Source organism: Pygocentrus nattereri, chromosome 4, assembly GCF_015220715.1.
Source record: "Pygocentrus nattereri isolate fPygNat1 chromosome 4, fPygNat1.pri, whole genome shotgun sequence".
Taxonomy (NCBI): domain Eukaryota; kingdom Metazoa; phylum Chordata; class Actinopteri; order Characiformes; family Serrasalmidae; genus Pygocentrus; species Pygocentrus nattereri.
The window spans coordinates 9985347-10004575 of NC_051214.1; the positions used below are offsets into that span (position 1 = coordinate 9985347).

General features: G+C 40.2%; 2 protein-coding genes across 4 annotated transcripts in view; both read right to left on the reverse strand.

Moving 5' to 3' along the window:
* Window positions 1-2735: 2735 nt before the first annotated feature.
* Window positions 2736-13677, reverse strand: LOC108427518. 3 transcript variants are annotated; one of them, XR_005130178.1, is made up of 7 exons: window positions 13591-13677; window positions 5946-12803; window positions 5813-5825; window positions 4769-5173; window positions 3726-3863; window positions 3407-3612; window positions 2736-3321 (listed from the first exon to the last, which is right to left on the reverse strand). XR_005130178.1 is itself a non-coding variant. In XM_017697731.2 (7 exons), exons 1-7 carry the CDS (start codon window positions 13602-13604, stop codon window positions 3191-3193), a joined length of 957 nt encoding a protein of 318 aa, XP_017553220.1. In that variant the 5' UTR covers window positions 13605-13655; the 3' UTR covers window positions 2736-3190. The 3 variants fall into 3 exon arrangements, 1 of the variants encoding a protein (XP_017553220.1); XR_001857864.2 differs by having other exon boundaries at window positions 5946-8500; window positions 13591-13656; XM_017697731.2 differs by having other exon boundaries at window positions 5946-5995; window positions 13591-13655.
* A 714-nt stretch (window positions 13678-14391) lies between these two features.
* Window positions 14392-19229, reverse strand: part of map3k5 (mitogen-activated protein kinase kinase kinase 5) — a 105695-nt gene continuing 100857 nt past the window's right edge. The window contains exons 28-30 of the mRNA XM_017697729.2: window positions 18192-18301; window positions 17327-17403; window positions 14392-15628 (exon numbers count right to left, since the gene is read on the reverse strand). Coding sequence (XP_017553218.2) covers window positions 15568-15628; window positions 17327-17403; window positions 18192-18301 — 248 coding nt within the window. The 3' untranslated portion in view covers window positions 14392-15567. The remainder of the gene's footprint in view (window positions 15629-17326; window positions 17404-18191; window positions 18302-19229) is intronic.

Below are 19229 nucleotides of genomic sequence, written 5' to 3' on the forward strand. Positions count from 1 at the left end.
ACAGGGGAATCACACTCCTCAGCCTACCTGGTAAGGTCTATGCAGGGGTACTGGAGAAGAGAGTCCGGCTTATAGTCGAACCTCGGATCCAGGAGGAGCAGTGCGGGTTCCACCCTGGTCATGGAACACTGGACCAACTCTTCACCCTCTCCAGGGTCACATCGCTGCTGTTTGCAGATGATGTGGTCCTATTGGGGACATCAGGCCGAGAACAATCGGTTTGCAGCCATGTGTGAAGCGGCAGGGATGAGAATCAGTACCTCTAAATCCGAGACCATGGTTCTCAGGCGGAAAAGGGTGGAGAGCCTTCTCTGGGTTGGGGATAGGCTCTTGCCTCAAGTGGAGGAGTTCAAGTATCTCAGGGTCTTGTTCACCGGTCTCTTTACCGGTCTGTTGTGGTAAAGAAAGAGCTGAGCCATAAGGCAAGGCTCTCGATTTACCGGTCAATCTAGTTTCCCCCCCTCACCTATGGTCATGAGCTTTGGGTAATGACCGAAAGAATAAGATTGCGAATACAAGCGGCTGAAATGAGTTTCCTCTGCAGGGTGTCTGGACTCTCCCTTAGAGATAGGGTGAGAAGTTCAGTCATCCGGGAGGGACTCGGAGTAGAGCCGCTGCTTCTTCACATCGAGAGGAGTCAGCTGAGGTGGTTCGGGCATCTGGTTAGGATGCCTCCTGGACGCCTCCCTCGGGGAAGACCCAGGACACGCAACCCGAAACCCGGAGAAGCGGAAGATAATGGATGGATGGATGGAATGGATGGACTTTGGGCCCCTTAGTATCAACTGAGCATCGTTTAAATGCCGCAGCCTACCTGAGTATTGTTGCTGACCATATACATATATAGAACCATTTACAGCACATTCTCAATCAAACTAAAAAACTCTTTCATAATGCAAAGAACCCTTAAATCATGCAAAGGATTATTTGAGTGTTCATGGTTTGTTAAAATACCCTTGAAGAACCATCTATTTTAAGAGTGATACACAATTTATTTTCAAACTAAGCATCACAGAATACCATAACCTTTTGGCCAAGAAGTACACTCCACCTTCACAAGCACTTTACAGACATATAAACCTATAAACAGGGGAATACAGCCTAAACAACATTATGCAGATAAGAGGCACATTGCATGACTACATTTTGCAATAACTGAGTGATTTGAACAAAAAAAAATATGCAGTGTTTAAGGTTAACAGATAATTACTGAGTTGTGATAATGACAGACAGTGGTGCAGAGAACAATGAACAAATCAGATAGTAATATAATAGAAACAGCAGCATGTCATGCAGCTCAGAAACTACAATGTAGTAGAAAAGGTAACATAAGGAAAGTATAGAACACAGATTAGGGTCACTTTTTAAGTCCTTGAAGGAATGTAAATTCTAACCTAACAACAAACATTCTTCAACTGGACTTTGGAGGGACTGAAAACGGAGTGATTGTGTAGAAATAGTCTCAATAATGGCAGAGCAGAAATCAGGACAGGCTTCAAAATGTTCATTTTCTTCAGGTAATTTAAAAGGTTCAAAAAGCTTTCCCGATAATGGTGTCAAATTTCCCAGGCCATTTCAAGGTAAGGCAGAAGGTCCATAAATTATTCAACCATATTAACCACTGTACATTTCATTTCCAGGGGAAAGCAGGCATCATGCTCTAACCTCTGAAAATGACAGCTCCCAGAATCCCCAGTCAAAAGCCACACCTTCTACTCACCTGAGTCTCTTTCCCACTCACTCAACCTTCAGTATGTAAACCCTGCACTTTGTCTAATTCTGTGAAGTCTCATGTGTGGTTGCAACTACATTTTGAGGCAAATAGCCTTTTATAGTATAAAGCTGGTCTCTCTTCAAAAGTCTGTGTATTGAAATTTAGGATGTTGCTTAGCAGTATTGCAAAATGAAGCACCCTCTCATACAATTCTACGAACAAGTAGGGTGAATGCTAGCACATCACTATTGTTGGAAGAAAACCTAGTATCTCCAAAATGGTGACTTAACAGGAGAAGGAAAAAAATGACTTTACCTTTAATGTAAGTTAATGGAACCAGAGTTTTTTCCAAGTTGTTTTGGGCTGTTTCTTTTGGTCAATTCATTATGAACTTTAAACACAATGTAAACAACCACAGTGAAAAACTGAAAAGCGAAAAACAAAAATGGAGATACAAGGTTTTCTTCCAACAGCTGCGACAGGCTTACTGCTTCTGTTCCCTTGAAAATTAATTTGGCCATCTGTAATAGCATTAAGAAAAAAAGAGAAAGTGACCTGTTGCTGCCGGCAGCTATACACACCCATACCACCACATTTCACAGTTGAGATGGTTTGCTGTGGACCAAGAACACTTGCTTTTCTCAACCTTCTCCTCAGTCCAGTCTGGCTTTTCTGGTCTTAAAGCTTACCAACGATGTGCGTCTTGGAGTCAAAGCCTTCTTAGGCCAAGCTTGTGTTCTGTGTCCTTGTGTGCACTATGGTGGTCATTGACACATCTTCTTAAACTGTTCAATGGTTGCACAGAGCTGTTTGCTGGCTTCAACAATTCTTTAGTCTTTTGCAAAGAACAGTTTCCATATCTAGAATCAACTCTGGACCTCTTTACAAAGAAGCAATTTAACAGCCTGTTGTCAAATACATTTGGTCACCTATAATGGGAGGATTGAAAATATGTAATCTGTATATCATTAATAAGATGTGGTAATAGACAGGAAGTAAAATAGATGCTTTGCACTTTAACTTGGTAGTGACTATTTTATTTAATAAACAACGTCCTGGAGTACAGAAATTGTAGCAAAATAACATTCCTCTGTCCAATTACTGCATATGATGAAAGCATGCTGTTGCTACATGTTGATATGCTACAATCAAAGCTAACAAGTAAACTTTTTAAAGAGTAACTTGGGGCCCACTCCAGTAGCTGGCCATACCACCAGACAATACTTCATGACCACATCACAATGCAAAATTAAGGCTAATGTAAAAAATGTAAAAAAAAATGTAAAAAAAAGTCAGTTATCTTTGTGAAATAAGGTAACAACCGATGCATAGCAGGAAATATTATAATGCTCTTTTGCATGAAATTGAGCACCACAGCTTACATTCTGTTCATAAAGATAAACATGCATGCATTCGATTTGATTACATGGCATTTAAAGCTTATTCTGAGATCAGAGCTTAGTACAAGTAGTGTTGTTATTCAGAGGTACCACAGGATAGATCTCCCAACATCATCAGTACATCATCCACAGACTCCTCAGGAATATTTTGCTGTCTTGATGAATCTGATTCGAAGGGCTGTGCTCCTGCTCCAGTCTCAGGAATGCCTACAAATAAAGGAAAAGCAAGCCAATGTATATAAAGAAAGCCCCAAACTAAAGTGCCATTTAAAAAAAGCATAAGAACTCATACCATGGTTATGTTCTTCAGCTCGGGTTGTACTGACATAGCCAGCTAGGCAGATCATATAACAGTCAAGTTCCTCTTCAAACTTGAAATGCCGAAAAGACCTGCGAGCCGGGTCATCATCATAGAGAATCCAAATGTTCTTTGAGAAGTTGAAACACATGAGCATGTGAGTTCCTTCACCCAGCAGCAGAAACTGAAGCTCAAAGATCCTAAAAGAAAGAAGACACTGGTTGTAGTATGTGGATGATCACCGAGGTCAGCTATTGCACTTCAGGGCAGTTTCTTTGACTGATATTATTTTTTGTTGAATTTGTAGAGCTACCTTTGGTGGTCATCTTTAACACACAGTGGTGGTTTAGGAAGGTCAGGAAGGTTTAACTGAACAACTCGATGCACCAGAATGAGAGCAGGATCATCCGCATGCCCCAAAGCCTTCACATCACCAAGTGCTCGAAATTTGCTGGCAAGACAAATATAACAAGCGTGGATCCAAACTGTGCATTTAATTCCTGCAAGCACGCAACATTTAGAAAATGTGTTTCATTTCATCCATAAGTTAAAGAATGTTTAACCCCCTGGGGTCGACGAATGTGCCGGAGTGTCCTGGTGTTCACACAGGTCCTGAATCTGTAGAGGCGCCCTTTCAATTCCATCACATCTTGAGATTGTATGCGCCTCAGTTATGTGGTTATGTGCCAATAAAGACACGTTGAGACACGCGCCATCTGTCTGCCACTGTGTGTAACTGGAGGAATTGTGTCTGCCATCTGCCCCTCAGCTGTAATCAATGGATTTGTGTATCTGTCTATATTAAACGGGCAAATGGACACTCAGGAAATGACTAAGGACTGACCGATCATGTCTGAAACAGTTTATTTTCCATTCAGTTGCTGCACAAATGTGAATTGTGTATAAAAAGGTCGCAGGTGCTGAAGTTGCTGTGATGAGGTTAGCGTTTATCTACTATTTTATTCATTTATTCTGCTGCTTATGTGAAGCTAAGACTTTGGAAAACTCATTTCAGGCACCAAAACAAGTCATCCATATCAGTAAAGCCATGTTTTCACAAGCACTATTAGGAATTTCTGAAACTGGATTAAATTTTGTCAGCTTTCGGGCCCAATTATCTCTTCACACAGTCCTGCCGATCAAAAAAGCCTCATTTTAGAGAGAGCTAAGATTGTTCTGAATATTTTCATATATAAGATGTGGTTATCATGTCAAATGCAAGTGCTCTTAAAGGCGGATTTAAGGAATATATACAAAAATCAAGAAAATTCCCTTCAGACCCCAGAAGGTTAAAGGCCCTAGCTGAGTTGGCATGGAATAAACCTATTTTTTTCATTGTTTATATTCATTGCTCACCTCAGTGTTGTTTCATATATGGGATTGCCATTGGGGGTTTCTTGGCGGTAACCTACTTCAGCACATACCAGTTTAGCAAACATTGGAAAATGATCTTGCACATGACATCTACAATCAAGTATTTTATTTTTAGGCAAACACCTGAGCTGCCTCAACCAGAGAGCTTTTGCATCATCAAACTTTTCTGAGTTTAAATAATTCATGATAACTCCAAGAGATGCGTTTGATTCTAAGAGAGACTTCACATTTGGGTATTTGATGTAACAAATATGGAAAGCAGCCAGGATTGAGTCCAGGACACACGTATTGATAAACTGGTATGAGCTGAAATGACCATCTGCTTTTATGTAGACACCACGAATTATCAGCATCAGCAGTCCCGGAAGCCCTAAATCTGAAAGAGAACTGAGAGAGATTGTGTTAAATAGTTCAAATTAAAATCTTGAAAATGATTCCCCTTTTAACATAAGAACATTGGGAACACTTTCTTTGAATGCCCCTTAAGGTATTAACCAGGTAAGTGTAGATACAAACTCCAAAGTAAGGTAAGGTAATTATGTTTGGGTAATGTGATGGTGAGATCTCAGGCCGTCTAACTATATTACACTGAAATGCTCAACAGGTCACAGATAAACAGGTAAAGATAAATATGTGGTAGAAACTTCACAGGACTGTTATAAACCAATCATTTTGGTTAAAAAGTCTGAGGAAGTTACATGATGTAAATCATTAATGCTACATTACTTTAAATTTAGTGCATGGTTGTACTTCCAACTATGTAATTCCAAATATTCATGAAATATTTTATGTCCCTCATCAGTTCAATAGCTAGAACCTGATGGCCATTTCAGTGTAATTTAGTTAGACTGTCATCATTTAACCCAAAACCAGATTGGCATTTAAGAGCAACCTAGTTAAACTGTCTCATAACTTACCATTTAATCCAAAATAATTACCTACTACTATGGAGATGGTACCTCACACTTATGAGATTAATACCTAGAACTTATAGGACCGTAAAAGAAGTTTCTTTAAAATGCTTACCTTGCTGTGTTCTCTGGTTTGGCATCAAATTTAGGAGAAATAAGAGACAAGTTTGTAAAATGTTAGAATCTGAGAGAATCCTTAAAATTTAGACTATGCATGGGAACTCCTAATTAGTCATAAATGTAAATACCTGCTTTGTTGAATGGCCTATATGGGCATTGCCGCTTAAGTGAGGAAGGGCTGTTAAATTAGAGAAAACATTGTTAGATAAGATGTGATTGTGTGTTGAGGAACATGTGTCTTCATACTACCCATCCCCAAATTGCATCAATGTTGCATCAAGCATACTGTCAGAAATAAAGGTACTGTGTAGATATATTTATCTCCATTGAGATACAAACAATGTATATGTACCTTCAAAGGAACAATTATGGCCTTCTGTGTACATTAAGTGTACATTAAGTAGGTTTTTCCCACTTGTTACATACATATGTATGATCTAGCTGTATATGTATTACATTACATATACATTTGTATCTGTTTATAACCTAAATTTTTCAAATAGAACAATAAAACAAAAGTCCTGGAGACAAGATGGGGTGTGTAGGGTCAACACAACTAAACTATAATTGGAATGGATTATGAAACAAGGGGTATCATCCCAGTGACAGTTGCATACCTTTTTTCTGAGAGTGTACATTGACCTTGACATTGTTAGGGTATCAGAACCATCAGAAATGCAGTGCAAGAAATTGTGAAATTAGCATTTTACATGTTATTGTGTACAATAATTCAAAGGATCCCAAAGAAAACGGAAAAAAGGAATATCAAGCACACCCACACAAAAAAAGAGATGAGCCAAAACATGAACACTCACAGAAGCAAATAAAGTTGAATGTCTTCCAACAGTGCTTCATTTCAAGGTTTGGGATTATATAGACGGTAAGCGAACAATTGGATTTCATAGTTGACATGTTGGATGGGAAATGGGCAGGCATGAAGACCTGAGTGACTTTGACAAGGGTCAAATGGATCATTATGGCCGGACGAGTGGGTCACAACACCTACAAAATGGCAAGACCTCTGAGGAATTCCCGGTCAGCACTGGTGAGTACCTACAGACAAAGGTCTAAGGGAGGGGGTGGGCATACTACAAACCAGCAACAGAGTGTAGGGCAGCCAAAGCTCATCAGTGTATAAGGGCAGCAAAGGCTATCCCATCTGGTCAGAACAGACAGAAGGGCTACTGTTGCCCAAATCACAGAAATTTATAAGGATGCTAATGGGAGGAATGGGTCACAACACATAGTGCAAAGTGTAGACTGCCCATAATAACCACCTGTCCATTGTTGAAATGGATACATGGACACGTGAGTGTCAGAACTGGACCTTGGAGTAATGGTAGAAGTTTGTCTGGTCTAATGAATCCTGCTTTCTTTCTGGACAGCCAGGTACATTTGCAGCATGTAACTTAAAACTTGATTGTACCAGGATGCACTGTAGGAAGGAGGAGGAGTGGAAGGCAGTGCTCTACTGGGAAACCCTGGATCCATGCATTCATGTGGATGTCAATTAGAAATCTACCATCTACCTAAACTTTGTTGTGGACCAGGTTCACCCCTTCATGGCAATGGTATTCCATGATGGCAGTAGCCTCTTTCAGCAGGACAATGCAGCATGCCACACTGCACACATTGTACACGAGTGGTCTGAGGAACATGAAGTATTCAAGGTGTTACCCTGGCCTCCAAACTCCCCAGATCTCAATCCAGTCAAACATCTGCATTCTTTTTTAGCAACTGAAGTTTGCAAAAGCTTTATAGAAATGGTCTAAATGAAGAGTAAGAGCACAACTACAGGCCAAAACAGACGGCAAAGCATGAGCTCCAAACCTTAATGCTAATCTAAACAAACATGTATTTCATACGGAATTGAAAAGCCCCATCAAACTCACTTTCTTAATATCCTCAGAGTTTGGGTGCTATGTAAGATGATCTTAGACTAACTGAACTGCAAGAGTTCGCACTAAGCCTGTCTCATCTGACTGAAGTGGTCTGGATGAACTACAGCATTTTAACTAGTAAGATGTGCCCATGCTAACTTTTATGTTTTTAACACAAACTTCCACTATGTGTAACTGCATCACTGACTCTGTCTCAGACCTATAAATCATCAGCATAAAAGTGAAAGGCAACATTGTGTTACAGATTATGTGGCTATAAATAAAGCGAGAACCATAAGAGCCCTAAAACAGAGCCTTGTGGGTCACCATATTGCATGATAAAGCTTGAAAGTGAGAGGCATGAAATCGCAAAGCAGTACTGATGCTGACATTGACATGATAGAATAAAATTAAATAGAAAAAGGGAAATGTTAACGGCTAAAAACATAAACCCCTCACTAATTTACCTACGCTTACACTTTACTCAAGTACATGTACTGAGTGAGCTGCTACTCACCTCTGATGGATAGATCAAGTATCCATCTGATCTTCTATGTATCAATTTAGAACAGAACCCACATAAAAGGTCTTTCAATACATCTATCAGTCTAAAATACATAGCATAGGCACCTGCTTTAGATAAGTGTTTAAATGCTGGAGAATCTAAACTTACAAATGGTGGATGAATTCACTTATCACTTACCCCAGAGCCAAAAACCTGTCTTCAACATTTAAGTGTGCAAGCAGAGGTAGCTACTCCATCTCAAACCTGTTGTGTAGTATACTCCTGCCTGCAGGTGTCGCTGTGTGAGTAAAAAGAGAGCTCAATGTTCAGAGTAGGAGAAGTGAAAAAAAGAAAAGAAAAGAACCGCGCCAGAACTACAGTGTGTTGCGTGCTTATTTTCATTCTTATTACATTCTTCATCTACAAATACAACATATTGGCGACGAGGATGGCTTTACTTGGACTTCCACCACCACCCGCTTTTCTTGAGACTCCCGGTGATCCGTCTATGACATTCAGCTCCTGGATTCGTATGTTTGATAACTACATTCTGGCGCTTGGCCAAGACGACATTCCAGAGAAACGAAAAAGAGCGCTACTTATACACTGCCTCGGTACAGAGGGCCAACGCATCTTCTACACTTTGGAAGTGGAGAATGATACTTACGCGGCTGCGTTAGCTGCCTTGAAGTCGTTCTTCGTGCCCAAGATCAATGTGGTGGCTGAACGCAACAAATTTCATCAACGCAGTCAGAGTCAGAGACGGTGAGTCTGTCGTCCAATTTGTGGCTGCTCTGCGTGGACTGCTTGTGCACTGTGACTTTGGTACTTTAGCAGACGACATGATAAGAGATCAGCTTGTAGAGAAAACATGCAACTCTCGTATTCGTGAGCATTTGCTCCTGGAGACTGACCTTACTTTGCAAAAGGCAATTACAATTGCGGGGCAAATGGAGTCGGCGGCCACTGAGGCTAAAGCAATGACATGCCCAGGCGATGTCGTGGTCAAGGCTGTACATGCTCGTTCTTATGTGTCTACAAAGCCTCGTAGATCTTCCCAGTTTGAGGTGACACAAAAGCAAACAGTATCCAATTTTCACCGAACAGCTCAGAGTAAGACATGCTATCGCTGTGGTTCACTTTCACACCTAGCGAATTACCCAAAATGTCCAGCGAAGCAAGTGACATGTAAAAAGTGTACAAAAATTTGTCACTTTGCAAGAGTTTGCCGTAATTCAGGAAATGCATGCAATGTACAAGAAGTGACCGTACCAGACCTTACAGTTCTGAGCGTTACAACCCCATTCATTGTTGAGCAAAGAAAGAAGCTCACCTGAGTGATGATCATGGACAGTCCATTCAAGTAGATTTGCTTGTAGATACTGGTTCTGCTGTTTCAATTCTGCCTGAGCAGATTTACAGACAATACTTTTCTACTTTGCCGCATTCTACCCCAAAAGTTCGTCTGGTGACATACATGAAGAGACGTATTCCTGTGCTTGGGTGCATTAGTCTCAGTGTCACATGTTCTGCTCACTGTACACAAGTGGATTTTTACATTGTGGAGAAAGGAACTCCATTGCTTGGCATGGATTTGTTCACTGCGCTGCAACTTGAAATACGAGATGGATGTGTTATGCCTTCGGCTGGGTGTACTGCTGCTGTCGACTTTACTGATGCTTGTGGTGTAGCTGAAGGATTTGTACACAAAGTCAAACTACGCTCGGATGTGCCGCCTGTGCAACAAAAGCTGTGTAGATTGCCGTTTGCTGTGCGTGACTCTGTCTCACAAGAGTTAAAAAGACTGGAAAAGGAAGGCATCATCGAGAAGGTAGACTCCTCCGAATGGGTCTCACCCATAGTGGTCATTCAAAAGAAGTTGGGAGGAATCAGGTTGTGTGTTGACCTGAGAGAGCCGAACAAGGCTGTTGTGATAGATAGCCACCCGTTACCGCATATCGAAGAAGTTTTTACAGAACTCAGGGGATCAGCTGTGTTTTCGACCATTGACTTGCAGAATGCATATCACCAAGTGACTTTGCATGAAGACAGTAGAGACCTTACAGCGTTTATTACGCATGACGGACTGTTTCGTTTTACACGGGTCCCGTACGGGCTGGCTTCGGCTCCTAGTGCATTTCAGAGAATGATGTCACAGATCTTGGATGGATTGGACGGTGTTCAATGTTACCTGGATGACATCATAATTCATGCTGATACACCTGAGATGAAAGGTGTATCTGAAAGGAGACTTTGTGCCGTGCTACATCGTCTGCAAGACCGTGGTCTTAAGATCAACAGGGAGAAATGCTCCTTCAGAAAAACAGAGCTTCCATTTTTAGGACATGTCATTTCAGCTACTGGTCTGCATCCAGATCCAGAGCATGTTGTGGCTGTGACACAAGCTCCGCCTCCACAGGACGCACATGCGCTACGTTCCTTTCTTGGACTGACGGGATGGTATGCTAAGTTCATTCCCAATTATGCTACTTTGGTGGAACCGCTCCGTGCTGTGCTGCGGAAATCTACTGAATTCTGTTGGACAGATGAGGCAAATGAAAATTTCTCTCGTGTGAAGCAGATCATTTCTACCAGCCATGCACTGGCATTGTTTGATCCCTCATGCCCTACTACTGTCACAACAGATGCCTCAAATTATGGCTTAGGTGCTGTGCTTACACAGTGGCATGGAGACACTGAACTGACGGTTGCTTTTGCAACCAGGACACTGTCTGAATGTGAGCGTAAATACTCTGCAACCGAGAAAGAGGCCTTGGCATGTGTTTGGGCTACAGAAAAATGGCGCACCTACCTTTGGGGTCGTCATTTCACCCTGCAAACAGATCACAACCCGCTAACGACCTTGCTGTCTACAAAAGGTCTTGGTAGAGCAGGTATGAGAATTGCTAGATGGTCGGCACGCTTGCTGTGTTTTAATTACACCATTGTCTACAAGCCTGCAACAGAAAATGTAACTGCTGACTGCTTATCACGTTATTGCCATTACCCTGTATGAAGGAGGAACAAGAACAAGAGCCTGAAATGGTTGCAGTGGTGTCGCCAGGGTTCGCTGCTGTAACAGCTGAGGAACTCCAGCACGCTGTTGATCAGTGCCCAGTGTTGCACCAGGTTAAGGCCTACATAACGAAAGGTTGGCCTCGTACTGCTAAAGGTATGGATTCAGCTCTTACTCCCTTTTACCGCTTACGAGACGAACTAGCTGTGCAAGAGGGATACGTCATTCGTGGCACCCATCGAGTGGTAGTACCTGCAACTTTGCAGCCCAAGTTCATTCAACTGGCACATGACACGCATCAAGGGATTGTTAGGACTAGACAGCGCTTAAGAGACCTCTACTGGTGGCCAGGTATGAACTTGCAAGTGGAAAATGCCAGTAAAACATGCACTACATGCCTGCAGCATGACAAGACTGCTATAACACATACTGCACCACTCCATCCAGTACCTATTCCTACAGCGGCTTGGGAGAAGGTAGCCATTGACATTGTTGGTCCCTTCCATCATGCTGTTCATGACTGTCGCTATGCCATGACACTCATTGACTATTACAGCAAATGGCCTGAGGTGGCATTTGCTTCTGAAGTTACTTCTGCCACAGTCATTACATTCCTTTCGGTCGTATTCAGCCGTGAAGGAAACCCGTGTGAAGTTGTATCCGACAATGGTCCGCAATTCATCTCTTCTGAGTTTGAAAGCTTTCTTGCTATGAGGCATATTAAGCACTGCCGCAGCTCTGTGTACTTTCCTCAAGCCAATGGGGAAATTGAAAGATTCAACAGAGTGTTTAAGGACTGCCTTCAAACTGCTACCATTGAAGGTAAGCCATGGAAAACCTTTGTCACTGAATTCCTGCACACATACAGGGCAACACCTCATACCATTACTACGTGTTCTCCTGCTGAACTGCTACACGGCCACTCGATGCACACAAAACTTCATGTTCGAGATCTTCCGGGCGTAGCCCCTCCAAAGTCCGCAAAGACCTGGAAGCTGACAGTTCAAAGGAAGCAGCAAAAGGCAAAAGAGTACACAGACAAGCGTCGTGTGGCTACTGCTCCTGGCATTCAAGTGGATTCTTTTGTTCGCATTAGGAAACCAGGAATTGTCAGCAAAGGACAATCCAAATTCAGTCTGCCTTATAAAGTCGTTGCAAAGCGTGGTCCAGCTACTTACCTTCTATCTGACGGGAAAGTGTGGAATGCTGCTCACCTCGCCCCTACATCTTTGCCCTATGCTGTTCCATCCACGTTGACGGTGCCTGAGGACACTTACGTGCCACACGAGGTGCATACACCTTGTGCTGTGCCATCTGAACATTCTGCCACAAATCAATTGCATAGGGTTCGTCGTGCTCCATTCTGGGCTAAGGACTATGTTCCTTCTTAGTGAGGAATAGAAAAAATTCCTTAAGAGAAAAGGCTTGTTTGAGAAAAAAAATTGCTCATTCTGTTTGTACATGTTGTTTATGCTTTACATGTATGTTATTGTAATTTCTAGCACACAGTTCTTGTGTGGTAACAATATGCTTTTCTACGAAAGGGGAAATATGTTGTGTAGTATACTCCTGCCTGCAGGTGTCGCTGTGTGAGTAAAAAGAGAGCTCAATGTTCAGAGTAGGAGAAGTGAAAAAAAGAAAAGAAAAGAACCGCGCCAGAACTACAGTGTGTTGCGTGCTTATTTTCATTCTTATTACATTCTTTATCTACAAATACAACAAAACCACCATGTACTTTTCACTGATTTAGGATTTAATAGCATAAATAAGCCCAACTACCACCACCACCACCACCACCAAGTAGCCCAACTAGAAACTTAAAGCGACGCTTCACCCAAAAATGCTAACATGGCTAACAATGTTTCGCACGCATGACTCAGCATGCTTGCTGCTCCTGCTTGATTTCCAAAGCCCAATAAATGAGAAACAATTCTGCGGCAAAAAATTGAAACTCATAGTTAAACAAAGTCATGCTGTAACTCTCTGATGTAGGAGTTTGTAGGACAAAGGTGTTCTGAAAGTTTAGTTCGGGGTCCGCTGCACATCCCCCAAACATAAACCATTTGCTCCGTGCCTAGCCTGTTACACGAGTTGTATCTGGTGTTGGAAAGAAGAAAAGAAATGAACCTGAAAGTGAAGCATCAGTTCATGCCTTAACTCAGATTTGACTCATCGTTAAACTGCACTTATTCATGCTTTCACTTCCTAAATTTAGTCAGCATGTTGATGCACGGTTCACACTGCACACGCTTCGCTTCCTCGTTTGTCGCACAACATGCTAAGATAACCACAATGCTTTCACCTAAAACATTGCAAGGACTAGATTAGGCAGAAAAAAGATAATAAATAGAGTGTAACAGGTTTTACGTTACCTTGTGCTGGCCATTGGTAATATTAACTTCCATGCAACACCCAGTCAGACAAATTGCGGCATGAAGTCCGCTGACAAACAACGTAACTGTATAAACGGGAAGTAGCACTGCAACAAAACTGCCACGTGGCAAATTGTGTGGTGATGTAAAAACTACTGCAGCCACCATGTGTTGGATCATCATTCAAGATGTTTGTTTTGAGAAGAAGCCTTTTTAAAAGCCTTAATGTAATGTAGATACAGGCCTACCATTCAAGTGGGACTGTCTAGCCAGGACAGGTACACTTAAAAATAATAGTACAGCAAAATAAAATCTCTTTATAACTGAAGGACTACATTGTACATAGATTTCTACATTTTTTGCAAATATATGTAATTACAGCTATTATATGGTAATTATACTGTAATGATAGTGTAACTATACTGTAATTACATTGTAAAAACTAATAGTAATTAGCTGCAAATGTGGAAAAAGGTATTATAAATGGTATTTCAGCCAAGCAATCATGTCTGGGAAACTGTTCACTGTATGTGATTCAGTTTTGATAAACCCAAGAAAATTTAATTCATGCAAAATGATGCTGCTGTTGAGCCGTACATTCCATCTGAAAAGATGCAGTGAATCTCAGTCACACAATCAAAATTTACATACATTACGATTGTTCTGTGTTGTACATATAGCAGAACATTTTAGGTCAATTCACCATTTATTATAGCATTAGGGTTCTAAAATGTCAAAATATCATTATTATTGCTTTACAATAGATTGGCTGATTGGAAAAAAGTGCACAATGCTCTCAAATGTTTTTCAAGTCACACTTTAATTTCACAGTTAATTCTGAGGATTGTCATATTATATAACATTACACAAATATCTCATTAGTTTATCATGATTAAAGAGATAAAAATTAAATACATCATTTATCAAATAAGAGAGCTTAAATAAAATGAGGAATATGACATGTTAAATCGCTTTGCGTTATGACCGGACTTAAGCTTTAGGAAGCCACGAGCGTATGTTTTAATGGATATTGGTTGGAGGTAAACATAAGAAATGCTAGTAATGACGTCACAATTCAATGACTTAAAAGAGAAAAGCCTAACCTGTACTTCCTTTGGAATATTACAGGAATCTGGCTTGGATATTTACAACTTCTTTGTTCCAATGTCACATATATTTCAAAGATACAGTACAATTTCACTTAAAATTGCGTTAACAATTATGCGAATAACTGAATATGTGTCTATGGCATATATATTTCTGCTAAAAACACCACCCAGTACAAAAGCTGCAATAGTAAAAGGACAGTAACAAGCGCTTCCACCCTGCCATTTAAAGGGAAATGTATACAAAGTCTCCAAAAGGTGTACAAACAAGCCAAAAAAAAAAACCCAAACAAACAAACAAACAACAACAACAAAAAAAAACATAGTGTTAAGGATTAGGATATTGTATAGAAATGTTTGAAATACAAGCGTAAGGTTATAAAGGTACCTCTGGAAAGTCTGTAAAGCATTGGTTTTCAGGTCAGCTCAGTTTCTGTTTTTGTAAACAAATAAACAACAAACAAAAACATAGTTTTCCTCTATGAAGAAGCACCAAGTCACAACATGTCAGCTAGTATCCCCGGTGTAGAGCTTTGTTCCTTACATTGCCTTCCAATTGTCTGTTTAACTCCCAACAACTACAGACAGAATGTAACACACTATAATGTATTTACAGTGCAACAGTGTACATATGAACTGAATGGTCCCCTAAATTTGTATTAAAATTCTTATCACTGCCAATAAAATGTCTGTTGACCAGGTTTACCCCACAGGTCAGGGTTTGAGCTGTTGCTGGTCAGAACTGTCCTGTATTAGAGCATCCAGGCCTATCAGTGGGGTTTCTGTGGGGTTTCTGGAGCGGACTCTCAGGGATTTGGTCTGTAACACGCCAGAATAAAGTGCAGTAGATAGTGGACCAGTGGGACCAGACTCAGCCAGGTTTCTCCCTGTGTTCTGTGATGGCTTTCCAAAGCTTACAGAGGATTCCACCCCTACAGGAGACAGCACAGGAAAGAATCAATCCTAGTCCACTTGGGAATCAAACAGTTACTTTATTACTACGATACAAATCAAAAGCATCTCAAGTACTTGACCTTAGAGTGTTCTCTGTTCGAATGAACCTGATTCGATCAGGGTTGATACCTCAAGTTCTTTTCAAGACCTCAACACAGCAAATATGATGCTACCGTATAGCATACAAACTTAAATACAGCATGTCTATTTTATTCAAACCAATTGGCTGTCAAGGCATGTTTTAATACTGAATGATCTTCTCAGTGTGTCCAGCCCTTCATTAATGGTCAATTGCTGACAACAGGACTGCTGTTAGCTGGATAAATTTAGTTGGTTGACTGTTCTAAATTAGTTAATTATTTAAAATGAGTTGTTCTTTAAGAATCATCTTAGAATTTAATCAGAGATGTCCTCAATTCAGCCCCCCGCCCCAGCCCTCCAAGGAGATTTGGGTCCTGAAATATGCTTTAAAATCAGCTGATACCTAGTCTAATCCAATCTTCTTCACAATGTAGGCAAGACATGCATATAAGACTACAAAAAAAACAGATAAATCAGAACTGGATCAGGTGAAACCTGATTAAAATATTTATGAAATATATTTTAAATATTTATAAAATATCATTAAAATATGCCAGGACATTTCCAAATATAACCTCTAATACTAAATTAAATAACATAACACTTTTCATGGCTATTTCAAGACTTTTTAAGATTTTTGAAGAATCCACAGAATATATATATATATATATATATATATATATATATATATATATATATATATATATATATATATATATATACATACATACATACATACATACATACACACACACATACATATACATATATACATATACTTATGTATGTGTATATATATGTGTGTCTGATCCACTCCGACGAGCACTACACACACTAACAAACCACCACCACATCAGTGTTACTGCAGTGCTCAGAATGATCCACCACCCAAATAATACCTGCTCTGTGGTGGTCCTGACCATTGAAGAACAGGGTATGAGATGGACTACAGTCTGTAATTGTAGAACTACAAAGTGCACCTATATAGTAAGCGGAGCTGATACCAGACAGTGAGTGTACAAACAAGAAGGCGGTTTTATGCTTATGGCTGCTTGGTTTATATGCACATTCTTTACACCCAATACTGTAACTGAGAGCATATTATTGCTATTATAATTATACCTCTCCTACATCTGTCAACCACAGTTTTATTTTGTTGAGTGACACTTGTTGCCTGGACTATAAATTAGCCTTAAGTCTACTCTAATTAGCCATTAAGACATCAAATATTATGCTATTTATTATTAGAATTAACTGTAACAGTAACATTGTGTTATGTTACAGGACATAATCTGTCATGGAATGTATACTGTATTAAGTTAATGTAACAAAGCAGGGTTTAAAATGCTGCCGGATGCAATAATACAACATATTGTATTGTTCAGCATCGTTGTATTGTGTCTAGCATGTTAGCTTGTAGCTTACACATTAGCTTGTCAGACTGGCGTTAGATTGGGACACTATCTAAAACAAAAGTGCTTTATATTGTACTGAATTTTGTGACTTATTAAATCCATGGGATTCACACAATGTAAAGGCGTGGCTGGTGTTTTCAAACAGTGCAAATCTCCCAGAAACCCACATGAAGAACTCACTTTAGTCTCAGACTCTTCAGATCGTCCCTGGTGACGTAATGAAGGATGTCATCAAGAGTGTATTCCTCTGCTATGATCTACGGAAAAGGAAACTTTCAATTCATTGTCAAAAGCGACCAACACAAATGTACACTCGCTAAAAAACAGATGTGTTAAGAACGGTGTTAAAACAGATGTGTTAAATTGAAAAATGTGTCTATTGAAAAAGTTCATTTCGATGGATTTTCTGCCACATGCTGTTTTTATATGTAGTCATATGCAAAAGTTTGAACGTCCCCAGTCAAATTACATCTTTGTGGATTTTCTACTTGAAACTAAGTCAATGCATCCTTTGCAAGGAACAAACTTAAATATGGCATTTTCTGCAAAGTTAAGCCACAATTTCTAATAACATTTTATTTCAATTCCAGGTCAAATTCTTAAAATAAACAGTAATCTGTGCACTAAATTGTTCAGAAGTATGCTCTCTGTGGGGGGATGTGTTCACTTATTTCTCTTTAGAACATAACCACACAGGTACTTTGACTTGGCATGTGCAAACTTTTGCCTATAACTGTATTTTGAATGAAGGCTACCTGGTTTGTCTTTAAGGGTAAACAATTTTCAAAACATTTAATTAAATCACTCTAATGAGTAAAACCAATGAAAGAGTGACATTATTATATTATGTGACATGTTGATACTTTGATATTTTGAACTGAATACTGCCCTCAGAAAGGAACAGTCGAAAAATGTGTTGAAATCCGTAACACCTCTATTTATCCTTCTTCACTTAAGTATTTTTAAATGTTTGAAAATGATGGTGATCGTCCTACATATGTGTTTGATATTATATATAAATATATATAGAAAAGGGATCCATTACCCTGTCTATAGAGTCAGCATCCGCTCCATGTAACCTGAGCCATTTAAGCAGCTCGGGGTCGCCCTCACCTCCTAATGAACTCTGTGTACTCATTGAGGGAGTATCAACATCTACAATACATAAACAAAAACAAACAAAGACAAATTAATATACAGAAAGTGGGATTAGACAGAATGTATAAATATTTATTTAAAAAATATTTATTAAAAAAAAAGCTTCAGAGCTAGTTGGTCAGCTAAGAACTGGCCAAGAGACCTTAGACCACCATTTTGGAATTTGACTGGGCCACAAATCAGGAGATTCTTCACTCTGGGAACACAGTTTAAATGGGCCCTGATCTAGGAGATTCTTCACCACTGTAGGGGAGGTTCACTGGGCTACAAGCCAGGATATTCTTCATCACAACAGTCTCAATGGGTCCTGTGTCAGGAGTTTCTTCATTTACATTTACAGCATTTAGCAGACGCTCTTATCCAGAGCGACTTATAAGAAGTGCTTTGTCTATCTAGAGAAAGTATCTTTGCTAGTTAACAACAGCATAGAGAAAAAGACAGTCCTGAGCTCAGATACTGCTAGAAACAAAAAGTCACTGTAGATACCCAGAGAAAAAGGAACAGAGTTGAGCACAGAACTCTGTGCCATTCAATGCAATAAAATACAATACAATAAACTACAATACACAGTGCAATACAATAAAACATAATATAAGTGCAGCTTATAATTCAATGCTCATTTAAGTGCTGTGTAAAGAGAGGTGTCTTCAGTCTGCGTTTGAAGACAGCAAGAGACTCTGCTGTTCGGACGGCCAGTGGGAGTTCATTCCACCACTTGGGTGCCAGTACAGAGAACATTCTCGACGCTCGTCTTCCACGCGCCTTGAAGGATGGCGGCTCAAGCCGAGCTGTACTCGAAGCTTGAAGGGCTCGTGGTACAGTTCAAGATTTTACCATTGCCATCAAGTAGGTAGGGGCTGGTCCATTTTTGGCTTTGTAGGCAAGCATCAGGGTTTTAAATCTGATGCGTGCAGCTACAGGAAGC

Excerpts from the sequence above, each read along its gene's own strand:
- LOC108427518 (XM_017697731.2), bottom strand. Across the intron at positions 3,864-4,768 it reads ATATATGAAACAACACTGAG|CAAATTTCGAGCACTTGGTG; the intron begins GTGAGCAATGAA and ends TTGTCTTGCCAG. Across the intron at positions 3,613-3,725 it reads GTTAAAGATGACCACCAAAG|GATCTTTGAGCTTCAGTTTC; the intron begins GTAGCTCTACAA and ends TCTTTCTTTTAG.